We start from the raw sequence: 18,773 nt of genomic DNA on the forward strand, positions 1-18,773 counted from the left end.
TAACATCTGAACAAGCACTGACCTGGAGACCACACTGCTGTGAGCATTCCAAAACTGTGCTCCTCCTCTTGAGCTGGTTTTGCTTCTTCCCCAGGCTGGGAGCTGCGACGTACGGTGGCTGCACAGCTCTGTGCCATGCAGACAGCGGCGCTCAGGGAGAAATCAGTTGGAGGGGATTTTTTCCTCCGAGTATGTAAATAAATATCAATACTCTAAACCAAAGACCACCCAGTGATTAAATATTATTTATCTTCAAACTAAACAGCTTTGTCACATATGTATAATAACAAAGAAACAAATTACAAAGGAGGAATTTGATTTTATTGGCTTGATGCGAAGCATTGGCACTCTGTATCAATTTCTAACAGCAGAGTTTGCACCGTTCGCTGCAGATATCGTCCAAACATTGGGTGAGACTCGTTTCACTCCTCCACCAGGAACAGGAGACATCACAGCCCGACTTGCAGCCGTACCAGTGAAATCTACCACTTCAGTGGGGAAAGGCACTCTGCAGCAAAGAACATTGGAGCACGCTGCTTGAATCTGGGTCTGTTTTAGGTTTTAATATCAATATCCCAGTACAGTCAGCATCAGTAAAGCCCAACCTCTCACATCTTGCCTCCTGCCACCAATTAGCACATGACAGTGCACTTGCTGAGCATTAACAAAAATACCATTCCTATTTTACCGACAGCAGTGTCTGCATGTCAGCTACTGGCATTTTGCATTCTGAATAGCTGAGAGACCACACACTCTGTGCACACACCCAGAATAGATCCTGGCAGCCACTGCCCCTCAATGTGTGTCTCAGTTCCCAGCCGTGCCCCTGGTGACCCCAGCCACGCTGCAGGCATTTCACAGGGGTCACTTTGCCAGTGCTGCACTCGAGGGGCTCGCAGAGCACACGGGGACTGGCAGCTACGAGGAGGGTGAGCATAGCTCTGGCCGAGCCCAGCTTAGCAAGAATCCTGCTAATGCTGCTTCCCTCACTGCCGGCACCCAGCCAGGCTCCCCTTCCCATCCTGCAGGTATGAGCAGAGCAAACGGCTCCGTCCTGCAGCGTGCTGGGTGCTGCCTGACCCTGCACTGCACCCAGATGTACTGCATTTCATTAACACTGCCAGGAGCTGAGACCTGGTGCTATTTGCTGGAGCAGCACCGGGGATATGGAAGTCAGCACTGAAAAGGGTGAGCACGGGCATTGGGAGGGGTCTCTCAGATAAAAGCTGTAAAGGCAAACAAAGCTATGCCACTCTTTACAGAATACTTTGTCCTTTCAGGGGGGGGGTGAAATCAGAGTTACAATGAATGAGGGACACCATTCAAAATACAAGACAGCACCTTAAAATGCCACATACCTGCACTATACGGAGGCAGCAGCCTTGTCAATGAACTGAGCCAGCTTCACATCTCTCTTGGTCAGTCCACCACAGTCATGGGAAATGAGGGTGATCTGAACCTGCCAGGAAGGAGCAGCAAGGTGTTACAAGGATGGTGCCCCGTGGAGAAACTGTGTCTGCCCACCCATAGTTCCTCTGGGTGTATCTATGGGACAGCACAGATCTGCCAATACTGCAACACAGTGCAGTGAGAAGCACCAGGAAAACAAAATGATGGGGGAACAGCTGTTTCCCCCTCACACAGCACCTTTCTTCCAAGGGTTGCAGAGCACATTCTAACCTCCATAATCGCAAGACCAGCAGCAGCCAGGCAATGTTATAAACAAGTTTTATAAGCTGCTACGCTGAGACACAGGGGCCGAGGATGTTTCACAAATCCAATCCAAATTTAGGTTGCCAGGCTGCTATCCAGGTACCTGCACACTGCACAGACAGAAACGAGAGTTGGTGGGAGCTCAGAGGCTCCAGCACAGCCAACTCACCCAGGCTGCCTACACAAGAGGTTAAAGGCTTCTGCTCTGCTCTCAGATCTCAGCCAGTAAGGCACAGTGCCAGCCCTGAGCCACAAACAGCCGGATGCCCGGTGCCAGCACCCTGCTACCAATCACAGTACCTCTTTAAAGTCCCACATCTCTAGAGAAAGACACATCATCTCCCCATTCCCTCCACTCCCCCACTGCATACAAACCACAGAAAGGACGCAGAAGATGGGCCAGTGGTTTGGTCTGTGTGTGTAATTCAGGCTGGTGGACACGCTACCTTGCTGTAGACGTTGAACCATTCTGGGTGGTGATTCATCTTCTCTGCCTGTAGAGCAACTCGTGTCATAAATCCAAACGCCTAGGGGAGAAAGAACAGAGAGGAAAGCCTTCCTCCATCTGCCAGGACATAGATGGCAGATGTTCTGGCAGCTGATCTGCAACAAGATTCACTCTGAAATCTCAGAACCTGCTGGCGAAGTATTTTTGGTCCTTGAGCCACCAATGTGCTTCCTGACCTCACTGAAATCCTCCCCTTTGGGTCCTGGTGAATGACTGCTCAACATTAATTGCTCCATGATTCAAAGCTGTTGTCCAGGAGCAATGATTTTACCCTTGGCACCCAGAAATGGTTTTAAACCTCCATCCCAGCAGCCCTCACCCCTCTCTACTCCTTTGCCAATGTGTCATTTTCCAGCTAGGGCCCATGCCACAATATTCCCATATTGGACAGACAGGACTTCCAGAAACACATCCTCTTGTGTAACTATTTTGCTATTTATTTTATTTGGGGGGAGAAAGGAGGCAGGTGGCTTTGCCTCTCTGCTTTATGAGAAAATATTTTACTTTAAGTGAGTTAAAATGGGTTTCCCAACCCTCTGCCCCTATATTCTGCACAGCACTTTCCCCCAGGATGCAGGTTTTATCACAGGCTCAAGAAGAAAATAATAGCATGCCTTTGCCAAAATGCTTAAGAGCAAATCACTGCATTATAAAGAAAATGAGAACATCCATGTAAATCAAGAATGCAATTATGCAGCGGGGTCCAAAGGGCCTCAGTGCGTGTGCAGAACGCCTGCAAGTCAATGGGCTCTATTCAAGCTGCGCTCCATCCATCAGGGTTGGGACCTAAATTAACATGCAAAGCCAACGTAACATCCACATTATAGTCTGGTTCATATTAGAATGCAACGATCTCCACAAAGACCTATCTGATTTAGGTAAGTTTGTAGCGCTCATTTATGGAAGAGAATGTATATGGCCTGCATTCCACCGAGCGATGGCCGCTTCAAACAAACATGTGGTCAATGAATAACATATAATGGCTGATAATAGTTTCAGTCTTTTTTCCTCTCACAAATTACAAAAACCTTTAAGGAAGAAAAAAAAAATAGCATCGGTGCCTGGATGAAGTATGACTTTGTTAGTCGCTTTGCCAGCCCAATGAATGCAAACGTTATAATCAGAGAAAATCATTCCAATGAGGCTTGTCATTTGGAAATCACCAAACTGTCAGCAATTAAAAAGCTTTTTTCCTTGACCCAAGAGCATTCCAAAATTCGGGAAATCCAACTTCCCTTGAAGCTCTCGTTTGGTTTCATTTTCCTCGGAGTGAACAATTACTTTTAAAAGATGCCCCATGTTTCAGCAGCGCGCTTTGAAGCACAGAGCGGTACGATGTGCATCAGCAACAAAACATCTGCATTAATAGCTCTGAAACACTGCATTCCCTCGTTCTCAGACTGCCCAAGGAATCGCAGTAGGAATTGGATAAGAGATCTTGAGATCTTAAGGAATCTATTGGCAACCTGCACATTTCCACAGCAGCCTATACAGAGAAAAATTAAGACAGCATCGCAACCGCCAACACTTGTACAACTTCTTTGTACAAAGAACAGCAGAAGGAAAGCCAGATAAAACCTTTGGAAAGCTCCACCAGGTCCACGTGTCCCCCACCAGGGTCTGTGCATCCACCCAGGCAGGTCATGCAGACACGTGGGTTACTGGGACTGGGGTTTCCCAAACCCCACAAGGGATGCCCAAGTACCCACACTTGTGCCCATGCCCCACTGCTCTCCCTCACTGCAAAGCTGAAGCCCCTCACTTTTGTGCACCAGCTCATTTCAGTTATATACAAAATAGAAGCATCTCCCGCTAAGAAAATGAGCTACGGTTCTACTGAGCAATTTCACCAATGCAATCTCCATTACGGTCCTAAATACTTCCTCTGCTAATTAAATGAATTGGAATGCTATTGTTTGGGAATCGCCTCGGTATTTGTAGAGCCGTAACCTCTCTTTGAGAAAATACAATTGGTTCTGCAAGGAAAAGATATTTAGGCTTGATTAGATATGAAAACACTATTACATAAAATCAGTTCGGACATTTCTTCACGTCTTGAAACTTGATCGGTAATTTGGTCTAATTGGTGATCAAGGAAACTATCTTGTGATCAATTAAAGTAATTACCACATTCCGGCAACACAACCAACCTTAATTTGAGCAGGAGTCTGCACTTCTTCAACTTTAATTAAAAATAATGAAAATTATTAAGCAGTCTGCAGTGCAAGATCATTGTCAAGACTGCAGCAGTGGGCAGGATCCATCAGCCCAACACACACTGCTGGCTGAGCTGGGACAGGCACTCCACGCTGATCGCGACCTTCACTGCAGCAACAGCTCTGCAGCCCCTCTGATGTTAAGGGACACATTTTTCTACCTTTCCTTGAGAAACAAAGAGAGCAGTAAGAAGGGATGTCTGCGTTTTCTAGAAGCCACGAAGAAGTGTGAAAGGAGCCTTTGTTGTATTAACTATCATAAAGCACTCTGTTTTTTGGGAATGAGAGGAAGATATTTTCAACACAAACCTTTCAGGACGTTTTGTCTGAAGTAACAGCTGGACACACAGGTTAGTCTAAGTTTGATGCATCACTTGGGACCTGGAAGATCACAGAGACCTGCACTGAGGCAGGAACAGCACCAGGGAAGCGATGAGCGAAGCAACCCCGAGCAGACAGGGAGATCCTTGGGTGTGCCAGTATGTCTCTTCCCTTCATGTCTTTTAAGATCATGAAAGAACTAAAAACTAAGGGTGTTTCGCATGTAATATCACTCCTAAAATGGTTTTTAAGCCATGCCGTAGCATGCCTCCATGAGATAAAAATCAGAGCTACTCTCTGAAGAGCACATTAACCTCATAAAGTCGTAAAAGAAAAAAAGCTTTGAGAAGTGACAAAACACGCTATCAGAAAACGAGACTTAACGTGACTTTTGTTGCCAGAGAATGGGAAAAGCAGGGCTGGGCGCTGCGCTCCCAGCAGTGGGAGGAAAGCTGAAATTCCATCCACCGCTCCGCACCGCGCTTAACAGCTTCGGGAGAATCGTGGGATCCCGGGGCTAATCTGCTATTATTCTTCCTTCCACACTTCTTAAGCAAGGAATCAATTCATCTTCACGCTTTTTAAACACTCTGCTTTTGCACGGCGCTTGCCAGCATTATCTCGATGAGTTACACATCAAAGCGGCGCGGGTCGAGATGTCGCGCTCATACATCACCCAGCAGCGCGTCCCCGGTGATGGATCACCGCAGTGCATCTCCTGAGAGCAGCAGCTGACAGCGCTCCACTCCAAGATGGAGGTGCTCCAGAGAAACAGCCGCAAGGCCCAACAACGTGACCGTGCGACGGGCTTCAGTTATTTGTTTTAAAGTGCAGGAGTTACAAAGGGAGCACCGAAGCTTCCTAAATCCTTCAGATGCTCGGCCAAGGAAACCATATGCTAATCACGAGTACGCTGAGGGTTCTGCCTCCCATCTGTCATTATAATGCTGGGGGTAGCATTAACCTTGGCCCTCTGCAGTGTGAGGGCTACCTGTCTTCTCTTCCACACCCACCCAAGCTGCATCGGCGTCATTTATCAGGCTGCCCAGAGATGTGGATGCCCAAACCCTGGAGGCTTTCAAGGATGGGGCCCTGGGAAGCCTGGTCTAGTATTAAACGGGGAGATTGGTGGCCCTGCATGTGGCAGGGGGTTGGAGATTCATGATCCTTGAGGTCCAACCCGGGCCATTCTGTGATTCTGTAAGAAACCAGCAAACAAAACACATTACAGCAATGCTGTCATACACAGCAAGAGATGTCCACTCTCAGCACGCTTGCTTTCCATCCACCCAAGGAAGAGCTCTCCCTGTGCACAGACACAGCGTGTGTCCTCCTTTGCAGTCTGACACTTCTAACAACAAACTCTGATCACTGCAGTCCATTTCCAAACTGGAGCAGCTTTCACATACCCAGCTCACATCAGCACCTTCCAGTGAGCAACGGGTCAGCAGAGTGAAGGAAAAGCTCTCTGATGTCGAGCTGTACGGAGTTACATGTAGCCAGCCCTGAGGGTTTAACTCAATCTCATGACATCAAAAACCCACGGCTTGTTTCATTTTCATTCTCTTTGTTCCATTAGGAAATACTCCCATCGTATAATTATGCAAAAATCAGCTTACAACAAAGAATGCAACTGATGTTTAAGAAGGTGAAGGCAGCACATGAGGCCTGGCATCCATTCTGAAAGACACGTTTCCATGTTGGGCTCATCGGCACCACTGGACTGCCAGAACCAACTCCAGGAAACCTGGGAAGCAGCCACTGTGCCATGGCCACGTGTCCCATCCCTCCATCCTCCCTGGTAAAGGGGAGCGTGGCTGCGGAGCATAAAACAAAGCAAAACAACCGAAAAAACCTTCATTCAAAACTTCACTATCTACACTTTTCTGCATTTACAACCTCCATCCCAGTACTGAGCTGCACACATCCCTTCCACAGACACGAAACACTGCTCTGCTCTCTAAAAGTCACCTATTGGCATGCACATGGTGGCTGCAAACACTGCCCTCCGAGTTCCACGCTGCCTATGTGAAAACCTTTACACTGTGCTCCACAAAGAACGCTGTTTCTGTCTCTCAACACTTGTTTACAATTATGTCGGTGAAGAAACCAGCTAGCCAGCTCTATATCAAACATTTCTGACAGCGAAAGCACAAACACTGATCTATTCTAAGTAGTTTGCCACTCTGTGTAATCTTGGAAAAGGCATTCCTGCCTTTGATTCTAAAAATGTTTATACTTCATACATTATGCAAATAGTTTTTATATATTAAGAAATAATGCAAGCAAAGCTCAAGTTAAATTAAATTCTTCAACAATAACCTTGCCAAAGCACTGATTTTCCTATAAAAAAATTATTCCAATTTGTTGATCTTACATTGGATGAAACATACTGTAACAATCTTCATAATTTATGTCCTGTTGGGACACTATGATTTAAAGTAACATAATACAGACCAGCATCACTGCTAATCTAAACCACCTGACCAGATAAACAACAGTTTCCCCTTCTCTCTTCATTGAGGGTATTTCTGTTTATTGTCATATGATTTACCAATTTGAAGAACACGAAGAATAAATGCAGGCAATCAGAGCTGGAGCTCTGAGGCATGGCCTTTATTCCAGGGGCGTTTGCTCATGCAGGTACCGCACAATGTCAAGCGCTGCAGGAGATGACAGATGGTGATTCCAGGAATTCTGTCCACAGGAATGCTGCTGGCTGCACGGGGAGGCTCATGTCCCCACGGTGTGACCCAGGTCAGGTGCTGCTCCAGTGGGACGTGATGCCGTGCCTTGCCACACTTTGCCATGCCATATCACACTTTGCTGTGCCACGTCTTGCTGTGCCATGCCTTATCGTGCTTTGCTTTGCCATGTCTTGCTACGCCGTGCTCCAGCAGCCTTGCACCAGGGCTGCTTCCTCCATGCATGGCAGCAACGTCTGTGAGGACACCAAGCAGGAGCAGGCACAACCTGAGGCACAGCCTGCCCTGCCTGAGACATAATGGGCCTGAAAAACACTTTTCTGTGGAGAAAAGGGGCTGGCAGGAAGACGGAGCAGCACTGACTTGCTCCTCCTGCTCTGGATTGACTCTTGCCACCACATGCACTTCCATAACTGCTGAACTTGTCTTTCTCATATTGGTGATAACATGACACACAGTGTTACATCTATTACCCTCTTCCCCATCATGTTTTTCACTTTATCCAGCAGCAGCAAAGATCATTTTTCCTACTCTCATTTTTTTATTACAGTAAGTGATTGCACCTGGGCTTCATGAACAGAAAGCAGATAATACACCCAGTGATTCAGTGAACAGACTTCACGCCCAAATTAATCACCTAATCCACCAAAAAGATTTATAAACTCGATGGAGTGCAAGCAAGGCATCTTAAAGCAGCATTCCAGCTTCCCCTCGAAGTTGCTCTTTCTTGAACAAAAGGTTCAAAGCTATTTAGACTCCCGGGACTCAATACAACTATATCACAAAGAACACTCATTTGCCTACAGGCACGTAAAATTAATTGTAGTTGTCCACAAAGTCTATTGCAAAACACACAGGAGCCCTAAATTTAAAACCCCAGACAAAGCTGTGACAAGATCCCATCTCCACCATGGTGTGGCTCTTCCCATTGCCTGGTCCCACAGCCCTGGGGACTCAGAGTCACCACAGCCAAGTGACAGGAGTGAACAAAAGCAAAGATTTAGTGGTGCTTTCTTAATTCACCAGTAAATTAATTCCACCGTGGTGGTGTCAGTGACAAACCCAAGTCAGCTACAATCAGATGCCACTGCGAGGGTTTTCCAACATGTATTTGTGATCTGTCACTTTCTACAGAAGCACTCCAAACAAATGCTTTTCTTTTTGTTTCTCCAGTTCCGGTTCCTTCAGCACGCTGGGCAAACACAGCCAGCACTTACTCAGCAATGAGGAGCAGTCAGATTGCAGAGATCCCATGCAGCTCATCACTTGGCCTTTCCTTCATGCCACTCCTTCTTATTCAACATGGGGAAAGGACGGAAAGTAACCACAAGTTTCACAACGGAAAGAGAAGGTGGCAGGAATCCTCCAGCTCCAACAAGAAATGTAGAGGTTGCACTTAGGAGGTGGGTTGCAGCAAATAAAAGGGCTATTTCACAAAACGTGGCTTTTTAAAATGAGCTTTTTGTACCCAACCTCAAATCACTAAATGGCACAACGAAGCCCCGTTAACTGAGCACCTGCCAAAGCAATCAGTCACTTAAAATCATAACTCTCCTGGCAGTGCAACTGAGAGAACGAAGATAACAGAACTTGGTGAAAGAAATGGTTGGCCCAGCACGAGGATGGGAAGAGGCAGCAGAATGGCCACACAGTGCCCAGCCTCAGCACTCACCTCTGCAGAGCAAAGGGAAACTTGTCCATGCAACATCTCAACCTCACCAGTGTGCCCTGACCTTCTATGGAGCTCAGGCACTTCATCGCCTGGAAGGCTTGTCCAAATCAGTGCAGAAGAAGAGGGAAGTTTATCAACCCATTGCATCACACTTTGGACAGAACAGACCTTGGCCACAGCAGAACTAAAATCTCAATTTTTTCCCCCAGTGCTTTTAACTTGCCTATGAAGGAATGATTTCACTCTGCAGACACGAAGCTCTCGTGCCATACATACAGCTGATAACATAAGGAGCGCTCAGGCAAAGTTTTCCTTTGTCTTTCAGCCAAGATTACACATATTACCAGTTCAATATACAAAATATTCTCTGCTGAATATCCAAGGGCAAGCACTCCCTGCCTCTGCTAATCCTCTACATCTCTGCCCTTTATGATCCTAAGAAGACATCAAAGAGTGATAAGAAAGGCACTGCTTTGTGATGGATTAAGAGAAGCACCAGTTGCTCTCGTGACTATGCCATCCTTCACCATTCTGTTACCTCTGCACTGTGTGCAGCCTTCTTAAAGAAGAGGACAACAACACATGCACCTTTTCAGGTAGGACAGAGATTTCAGGTGAACACACGGAGCTCAGCATGAAGCTAAACGGGAGCACTGGCAGGCTTCTCGTGTATAAGGCACCATAACATTCAACCAGTATTTCACAGACAGACATTTCAAGTCCAGAAATCACAGAAGGCTTTGGAAGAACAGTGGGAGCAGGCATCTTCCCACATTTCTCTTTTGGGGAGCTCTCCCATCTTTTGAGAGGGGATGGTTTTAAGAGGGTCCGTGGGTTCTTGCTGCCTTGCTCTTGAGCGGTCCTTTCCAACCTCAGCCATCCCATCATCCTGTAAGCGTTGCCCCAGGAAACCCATCACGTTTCCTGCTTTGCTGCATCAGGCAGACACGTGCACCACAGCCAGCAAAAACCACTTCCTAGTCTTCCAGTGAACATCACACTTCTTTTAGAACTTCACAAGAGCACATTGTAGGGAAGCACACTGTACAGCTCTGTTTCCATATCAGAGCTTCTACTGGCTGCAGGCACACACTGCACACCACGGAACAAAGTTTCTCCCACCTTGGGCATCCACAAACGTGCTTTGGAACGCCCATTGCTATTCTCATCCCAACACATGGAAAATCACACCTGCAATGAACGAGGGCTCTGAACCTAGGAGCAAATCCCACTTTCCTACAGAGTGATGAGTAAGCAATAGCGGGCGGTGCTGCACCAAGCCCCTCCAGTCCGTGGTCTTGAACACTTCAGTCCAACAAAATTAAAGGAAGAAAACAGAGAGAGAAGCAGAGAGAGGGGAGGAGGAGGATGGGAAGCTCTTCCCCAGCGCCGTCTGAAGCTGGTCTACAGCTATACTCGCGTCACACTGATAAACCGCGGGTCTGCCAGTGGCTTTTCGGAGCAGATGTAACATTTTAGCCAACGTGATTGTTTGTGAAAGAAACAATTCTGATCAAAAAACGAAATGGCAGCCAGCGCGAGCGCTGGGCTTCATCACTCTAATCCACCCTGACAGGAAGCAGCGAGTGGAGATTCCTACTGTGAGAGCTGCAGATGTGAAAGGTCAGCACCGGCCCGCGACTTCCAACCCGTTAACGTGTAAAGCAGGGTGCATGAAAGGACCCGGCCCGCCGCCGGGGAGCGGATGTCCGCTAAGTGGGGCTGATGGGCTTTTGGCAAGCAATGGCTAATTTTTAAATAGGCACTGCGCTGCGGTTTGCTTTCAGTTGATTCTGCCAGCCAGAGTCCATTTTTAATTGCAATTGCAGAGGGTTATATCCCAAAGCCTGGCTTTCCTTCGTGCTCCTTTTTGGAGAAAGTGAGAAAACTGCAAAAGGCGATTTGCAGCTTGGAAACGTAGCCAGGCATTATCCCAAAAGTAAAGGGATGCGAAAGGTTAAACAAGCAACGCGGAGAGATGTGCTTTTTGCACTTAATCAGCATCTTTCCAGCACCCCCATAAAAATAAATCCTAATGCATGAGGAATTACAAGACACGAGGATTCGTTAACTGCAAGTAACCCAATATTCTGGCTGACATCTTTGGAAGAGGCAGCACCAGCCCGCTTTGCTTCCCCTCACAGAGGCGCGCAGTCGGACCCCGGGAAGGCTGCAGGGAACAAACACAACCTGCTCACATTTGCTGCCTTAGGGTGCAGCTGCAGTTGGTGCAACGTTTGTGCCCTTAATCCATGCAGAGTGAGCAATCGTGGCACACACCACAACTGCTGAAAGAAAGGGAGAAGCATTTCTTCTGTTCCCAAGGCGCAGGACGGGTTGGAAAACCCAAACGGTGTTTTGACAAATTATTTCTTTTTGCGCTTTCAGCTTAATGCCTGAAACAATGGTGTAATGAGTCCTTTCAAAGCGGTAATGAATCCATCTTTTCAAAGGAAGTGCTTGTACTGGAGGCAGCTGGAGAGCAGCCTGAAGGTCGGCTGGGCAGATGTCAGCATTGAGACACAACAGGTCTGCTCAGCACGGCACGTGCAGTGATGGGAAACGCAACAATTCCAGACAGCAAACCAAGGGTTCGTGTTCTGGAGCCACAACTTAGCTCATCCAAAACATGAGCATCCCTAACTGCAGTTTGCTCCTATGGGCAGGGGACGGCATCAGGTAGCAACACATAGCTGCCAGCAGGGCTAACATGCAGGAGGTTCTACAGCAACACAGTTACCCAGGCATGGAGAGAAAGGCTGAACTGGGAAGGACTTTCAAAGACATAAGGGGCGGGTGATGCACTAAGGCAACTCCATTCAACACAGAAAAAATGTCCCCAAGTGCAAAACATGAGTCTGAAAACATCCCAGAGCACCGACTGACAGCACATATGTTTTTGTACCCTGCTAGCCATATGAAAAGAAACGCAGTACTTCCCAGCTTCCAGCACTGAGGATTTCATTTCTGCCTAGATGCAACCCAGTGGCATATTTCCACCTGCTCTGCAGTATTGCTCATCAGGAGAAAAAAATACTCACTGCGGGGTAGGTGGAAAGGTTACTGGAAGCAGGATGTGCTGAGCAGAGCATCATCACCTCTAATGCCAGGGATGGAGGATGTTAAGGTTGCAAAGGATCCAACTGCCAAGTGAGTTGTTAAAGGAGTGGATGGATGGAGAAATGGAGGAGTGGAGGGACAGATGGGGTCCCAAACCCCCAGCTGGACCCTGACCCACCATCCCAAGGCACAGGTGCTATCCACCAAGTCAGTGAGGAGCACAAAGCCCAGGAAGCTGCTTTATTGCAATAGCACATGCTTACTTCACCCTGTTCCGACACTCACACCACCTCACTCACACTGTTTTAGCCCAAAGTTAACCTCTGCCAGTCCCAAGAATGTCACTATCAGTTTCTAATAAAGGAAAACGTCAGCAGGCAGATATGCCAGAAATTCATTATTTTCAGATACAAAGATTTTCTCAAGTCCGTAAAGTCCCTTGTAAATAATCCTGATTTATTGCAAATCAGTTATTGTATTCATAAACGTAAGGAAGTTAGCGAACAACATAACTACCAAAAGAAATACTTTCATAACTCTGCAGGTGCACAAATCATGGCATATGGGAGAGGACTCAAAGGATAATGGAAAATGAAGCGGTTTAGGAAGGAGTATATGAAAAACAGCACCTACCGAGATGGATAAAAAAACCCATCAAGTCTTTTCATTCAACAGGCAGCCTAGCTCAAAGCCCTGGCAGAGGGGGCGAGCGGACAAATGCGACACTAAAAGCAGCAAATTCCACCCAAACAAATGAAAAGGGCCTCATCTTTTGATTCCCAAAGCTGCCAAGGAGGGGCTGGGGCTGCTCCATCCTCCAGGCTAAGCACCTGAAACCAATCAGTGCCCGGGATGAGGGAAGATTCACACGCAAGGGCTGAATTTGTGGCAAATGGGTTGGTTTCCGATCCTAATGCAGCCAACTTGCTTTATTCTGACCTCCATTTAACAAATCAACTTAATGGGCACTGGGAGTGCTATAAAACTTAACAATGGAGTGATTTTAACTTTTAAAATACAGTTATGAAGCAAAATGTCGGAGAGCTCCTTCAATACTGGAAATCAAATTAAATCTAGACGTTTTTTAACAGTCTTGACAGATATAATCCTAGTTACCATGTAAATTTATGGTAAGCTGCTGTGATATTAGCCACAGGTGCTACTTTTAATATATGGCCCGCATCTGGCTGGGAATAACATTTCTCAGAGGACTGAAAATGACCTCACTATCAGACAATGGAGAAGGAAAAAAAAAAAAGCCCCCAAAAAACAAGACCACTGTGGCACATAAAAAGCTGGAGATGTGGCCCACAACCGAATATTTTACATAAAACTCATTTTAGCTCTGCAGATTGTAGGTTAAAGGCTATTATGCTTTCAATACGCAGAAGGCGTGGACGTATTTCAGACAAACAGCCAAAAGATTATGTCCATAAAGAGGCAATGAAACCCACTGCCTAAAAGCAAACGTTCCGATCTTTGATCTGCGTGGAGGACAGAGCAATGTGCTGGGAGCAGCAGCAACTCTGCGGCGCAGGTAGCAGCAGGCAAGCAAAATGAGGAGATGCACTTACAGAGCAGCTCTAGATTTTCTGCAAGTTCTTATAAAAGAAGCCTCCCCCAGTGCAGTCAAACACACGTGCTTCCATTCCCCCCACGCATCGTCCTCCATGCTGTCACCTCCGCTCAGGCTCATCCCTCACCTGTGTCCTGTGTCCCCAAAACAGAAAACGCATTGAGAAGTCATAGAGCGTTTGATTTCCTGTCATTTTACAAAATGACATTAGAGGCCTTATGGAGACTTCCTATGTGAGATCTGAAAAGCGAACAAACAACCCAACACAACCAAAAGCTTACCCTGTAAAAGAGGACAGCTGTAAATACTGAACCTGGCCATCACCAAGCGTGCCCACCCCTGCCATCTCCCAGTGGCATTTTCTGCCTTGACCAAAGGAAGGCCTCCATGCTGCACACTGCCTCCCCAGCCCTGAGGCCAAACCCAGTGCTGCAACATCGCTGTGGGTCTGGGGAAGGGACATGGAACCAAGGAGCAGCAGAGAGGTTCTGGGGGAAGTCATGGGAGACAGGAGCACAGGGCTGAAGGACCAAACCCAGCCCTCAGCCCGGCCTCCCTGGATGCACCACAGCAGCAGAACCAGGTGCACCCAGCAGGACTCAGCAGTGTGCAGTGGGTGCCCACAGCACAGAGCAATCACAGAGCTCCCAGCCACAGCTTCAGGCTGCTTTCCAGCTCCTTTCCCAGAGCTGCATCTCCAAAGCCTATTTCCATGAAAATGTATCTTCAGACTAACAAACAGCATCAGCAGTTTCAAGTTCCATGTCACAAAGTAATTCCCTAAGCCAGAAGTGTCATTAGCTTGTCAGCTGTTAAATAGGCAGCTTGGCTCTGATGGCTTTTAACCAAGCTAATCTCAGCCTGAAAGCTTCAGGAATCCAAATAACTCTCATTTCACAGAAGTTTCATTTCATCCTCATGCTGAAAATAATATACATAAACCAAGTTCATGTCTACACATTTGCACGACTTTATAATAAAAGTTGTGTTTATATTCTTAACATCTGTTGACATATACAGACTTTGTAAACCTGGCATCCATTTTAAAGCCACAGAACTTTCCATGCATCACAAACATTATCTGTGAGAGGCAGTAAAAGAGGCAACGAATCCATTAATCAAACCAATATCATCTGCAAAACGTAAATCTGGAGTACCGCTCATGTCAGCCCCGCTGCCTACAAACACACCTGACTCTGTGCCATCTGCAGAAGAGCAAAGGTGAGTTTGCTGTGGAAATGGCACTTCTCAGTGCCCTGACTTCTACACTGTCAGTACTGCAAACAGTGTTAACTGAAATAGAAGATTTTGTATCTAAAAGTTCTTTGTCTTCACTGCAGGATGACTCTCCCAAGCACAAGGCGGGTCCATAGCTTCAGTTTTGTCCTTTGTTCCCTAAATCATAACAAACACAGCATTTATGTGTAGCTATCAGAAATACAAGCACCAAGAAGCAGAGGTGCACCAGGTTGTTTTGTTGCATTACAGCCAATGCTTCCCCTGCAACAGCAGGGCACACCATGCCTCGCCGGTAACACAGACATCCTCTGCACTCACGTGGGATATTTCACCCACCTTGCAGGACCTGCAGGGGACCTCGTGGCCCCAGATGTTCACGTCAGCCCTCTCCCATGGACCCTCCCTGTGCTGCCTGCCACAGCTCTGCCTGCCCCACGTTAATACTCAGGACGGAAGAGCAGCCAAGGAGAGCAGCAGCCAGGGCTTGGCATCCTCCATCCCCTCCACATGCTTTGCTGTTTTCTGGAAGGAAACCATCTCATCCCTACAAATTAAACATTAACACACTGTAACTCTCTGACTTTGCCCAGAAGAAAAAGCAGCTGGGATCTGCAAGGGCAGCGATGAGGATTCACTGAATCGGCAATCGGCCGCCAGCTTCCAGCTGGGAAGGTGAAACACGGCCTGCTCTCCCCACCTCACCTCCCAAAAGTTTGTGCTCTTACATTTACCCATTTCTTTCCCTTCCCCTCCCTCAGTTGAACCCCACTCTCCAACAGTTACATTTTTCTAGCACCAATTTAGGAGCATTAGTAACAAAGAAAAAAAAAAAAACAAATCAGGATCCAGTATTATTTGTCTAATCCCATAATACCGACACTGATCTTGGCCCCATTATTATCATCAAGAAATTATGATATTAGAATAAATCTACTTAACAACTACAAAACGGATTTAATTTACCCCACCTAATGAGACTGGAGTCAGAGAACAATTCACTGAGGCAAATCTGACAGGGCTTGGCCCTACAAAGGTACTCCCAAAGTTCCACCTACAAATGTTTTCCCATCAGGACTGCATGGCAATGAAAGCAATTACATTTCCTCTACATTAAAAACGGGATATAGCAATAATTACCTGATTGAAATTTTTGAAGTTGAACTCTTTGTAGATGGCATCTCTTTCGCCTGACTCAGACCAGCCTGAAGCTTTGAGATCCAGCAGAACTTGGTTCCTCTCCTCTGCTGTCAGCCAGTGGGACTGGGAAGACTGCTGAGGCAAAAGCAGAGCGTGTCAACCCCAGCAAGGCCCAGCTGCTTGTGCACAACAAGAGAACCACGCCATGAAACCATGGGTACATATTCACAGAACCACAGAATGGCCAGGATTGGAAGGAACCCCAAGGATCACGAATCTCCAACCCCCTGCTACATGCAGGGACACCAACCTCCACATTTCACAGCAGCCCAGGCTGCCCAGGGCCCCATCCAACCTGGCCTTGAACACCTCCAGGGATGCACGGGGCATCACAGCCTCTCTGGGCAGCTGTTCCACACCTCACCACTCTCTCTGTAAAGTACATATTGCAGAGAGGAAGATGCTTCAGACACAAGAGGTGGAAAATTCACTGTACGGTGCATTCCTTTTTATAATTCCTATAACCAGCTTGACTCCTGTCAAGGAGTGCTGCTTCTGTCGGGGCAGTTAAGCTGGGACAGATGCCTCTGTGCAGCAATGGGCTTGTCCATGGGATAGGCATAGACAGAAGCACACCTGCACTCACACCTCCCCCTGAGCTATCCAGATCTGTAACACTTGAATGAATTTCCAGCTATTCTGCTGTGCTGTGTAGGTAACAGATTATTCACAGAACACTCAAAGTCCAATTACAGGCTGAAGGGCAGAGGGGGAGAATAGCTGCATTGTGAAAGGCATACACAAGGGAAGCAAATAGCATTGTACACAGCGTGCATCCTGTTACTCCTAGGAAAGATCCAGGAGAGACAAAATCACAAACGGGTTGCTTGGGAAAGACATAACCAAGCAGGTGATGATTTTGACCCTGCATCTGAACAGACTGATCTGAAACTCACATTATGAACTCAATGCTTAGATGGAAAGCCCTGTCCCTTTCAGGCTGCTTCAGTCCTTAAACACTCGTCCAACTTGCTGAGAAGCGCGGGGCAGCACGGCAGCACGGCAGCCCCCGTCCGCCCGCCCGCAGCCCCCGTCCGCCCCGCCGCTGCCGCCAGGTGGCGCTGTCCGCCCGAGCAGCGCAGAGCGGAGCGCGCTCCCCCCCCCCCCCTTCCTTCCTTCCTTCTCTCCCCCCGGAGCGAACAACGCGACTTCCGCAGCGCTGGGGGAGCGGCGATGGAGCCGCCCATTTCTCTCCAGAAACATGCAGATATCGCCACTGTTAAAAGCAATTGCCAGAGAGCTGTTGTAGAAGCACGGAACCCATCGGGCTGCACGGCTCACGCCGCAGAACAACGCGGGTCAATCAATAGCAGGCAGAAGAGCTAAACGCGAGGAGCAGCAGAACAAACCAGCGCGCCGCAGCTAACGTTTATGGGGCGGGGGCGTCAACATCACGCAACGCGATTCCTCCGTTACCAATGAGATCCCGCACACGCGAGGCGGCCGCGCCCCCCGCCCCATCCCCAGCCCCATCCCTCGCCTCCTGTCCCGCAGCGCAGCCCCCGCTCCCTTCCCGGCTCACCATGGCAGCCCGGCTCCCGCCGCCCGCTCCGCGCCGCCCCGCTCCCAGCAGCGCCCGGCGCAGCGCGGCCCCACCGCCCGGCATGGCCCCGATCCGGCCCCGCCTCGGGAGGAGAGGGGGAGGGACCGGGGGCGGCCGTGCGGGCACAGAGGGAGCCCTGGGGGGGGGGGGGGGGATTGCGGGTCGGGCTTTCGGTTTGGGTAGGACCGGGTGAGAGCACGCAGTCTGGGTGCCCAGCTCTGCAACCCTCACTGTAAACGAGTTATTTCTGCTGCTACAGAACGCTCTGTGCTCCACTCGGTGCGCTGTGCCTGGCCGTGTCGCCGAGCCCGGCTCCCTCCTCCTGACCCCAGCCCTCAGATAGATCGGCAGCCATCAGATGAAGACATCTCTGTTGATAGGCAAGGAGGTGATGAGCAGGGAGAGCGCAGCCGTCTGCCCCTCTTAACGATGAGAAGAGCTCTCCATCTTGCTGCTTATTAACTACGTACTTCCTCCCTTCGACCTTCAGTAGCAGCAGTTTCATCCTTGCAGCCTTAACACAGGAACACAGGACCTGCCCTTCCCCAACAGGAGAGGTATGAGCACCAAAAGGTACCCCGGAGATCACCTCTCAGGGATATGTGCTCCTTGCAAAGCCCTCTAAACTGATCTGTGCTGCATCTCCAGCAAGCCAAGGCTCATAGAACATGGAGCAAGACAACCCGTATCTAACCTCAGCAGCAAAGGTGGAAAACAGTCACCCTGTAGGGAGCTGCACAACAAATACCTGCATTTTTATAATTGCTGGCATGACTCTCCCCTGAAGTATAAACCAACACAGGCAGTTAATGGGAAAACCTTTTCAGATATTAGGATAACTCAAATGAAGTGAACTGGATTTTAAAACATATCTCTCTTCTTCATAGTTCATTTCACTGACAATCTGGTTTAGTGACACCACCATTCACCTGCACATCCCTGGAAGACTTCTTCATTTCTGGAATCCACGAACCAAAAACACATTCTAATTCCAATGTGTTGACCACAATCTGTGCAGAAGCA

The 18,773-nt window shown here is 48.2% G+C and overlaps 1 protein-coding gene across 2 annotated transcripts; it reads right to left on the reverse strand.

The window, feature by feature from the left end:
• Window positions 1–299: 299 nt before the first annotated feature.
• PCBD2 (pterin-4 alpha-carbinolamine dehydratase 2) lies at window positions 300–17,781 on the reverse strand. Of its 2 annotated transcripts, none has more exons than XM_042826587.1 (5): window positions 17,730–17,781; window positions 16,148–16,279; window positions 2,160–2,240; window positions 1,359–1,459; window positions 300–508 (listed from the first exon to the last, which is right to left on the reverse strand). In XM_042826587.1, exons 1-4 carry the CDS (start codon window positions 17,730–17,732, stop codon window positions 1,364–1,366), a joined length of 312 nt encoding a protein of 103 aa, XP_042682521.1. In that variant the 5' UTR covers window positions 17,733–17,781; the 3' UTR covers window positions 300–508; window positions 1,359–1,363. The 2 variants fall into 2 exon arrangements, with proteins under 2 accessions (XP_042682521.1, XP_042682519.1); XM_042826585.1 differs by having other exon boundaries at window positions 16,148–16,282.
• Between the last annotated feature and the right edge of the window lie 992 nt (window positions 17,782–18,773).

The sequence above is a fragment of the Centrocercus urophasianus genome, unplaced genomic scaffold, assembly GCF_019232065.1.
Source record: "Centrocercus urophasianus isolate 14NV4802_14NV808 unplaced genomic scaffold, USGS_Curo_1.0 seq_26, whole genome shotgun sequence".
NCBI lineage: Eukaryota > Metazoa > Chordata > Aves > Galliformes > Phasianidae > Centrocercus > Centrocercus urophasianus.

Excerpts from the sequence above, each read along its gene's own strand:
- PCBD2 (XM_042826585.1), bottom strand. Across the intron at positions 2,241-16,147 it reads ACTTCAAAAATTTCAATCAG|GCGTTTGGATTTATGACACG; the intron begins GTAATTATTGCT and ends TTTCTCCCCTAG. Across the intron at positions 1,460-2,159 it reads GGTTCAACGTCTACAGCAAG|GTTCAGATCACCCTCATTTC; the intron begins GTAGCGTGTCCA and ends CCTTCCTGGCAG.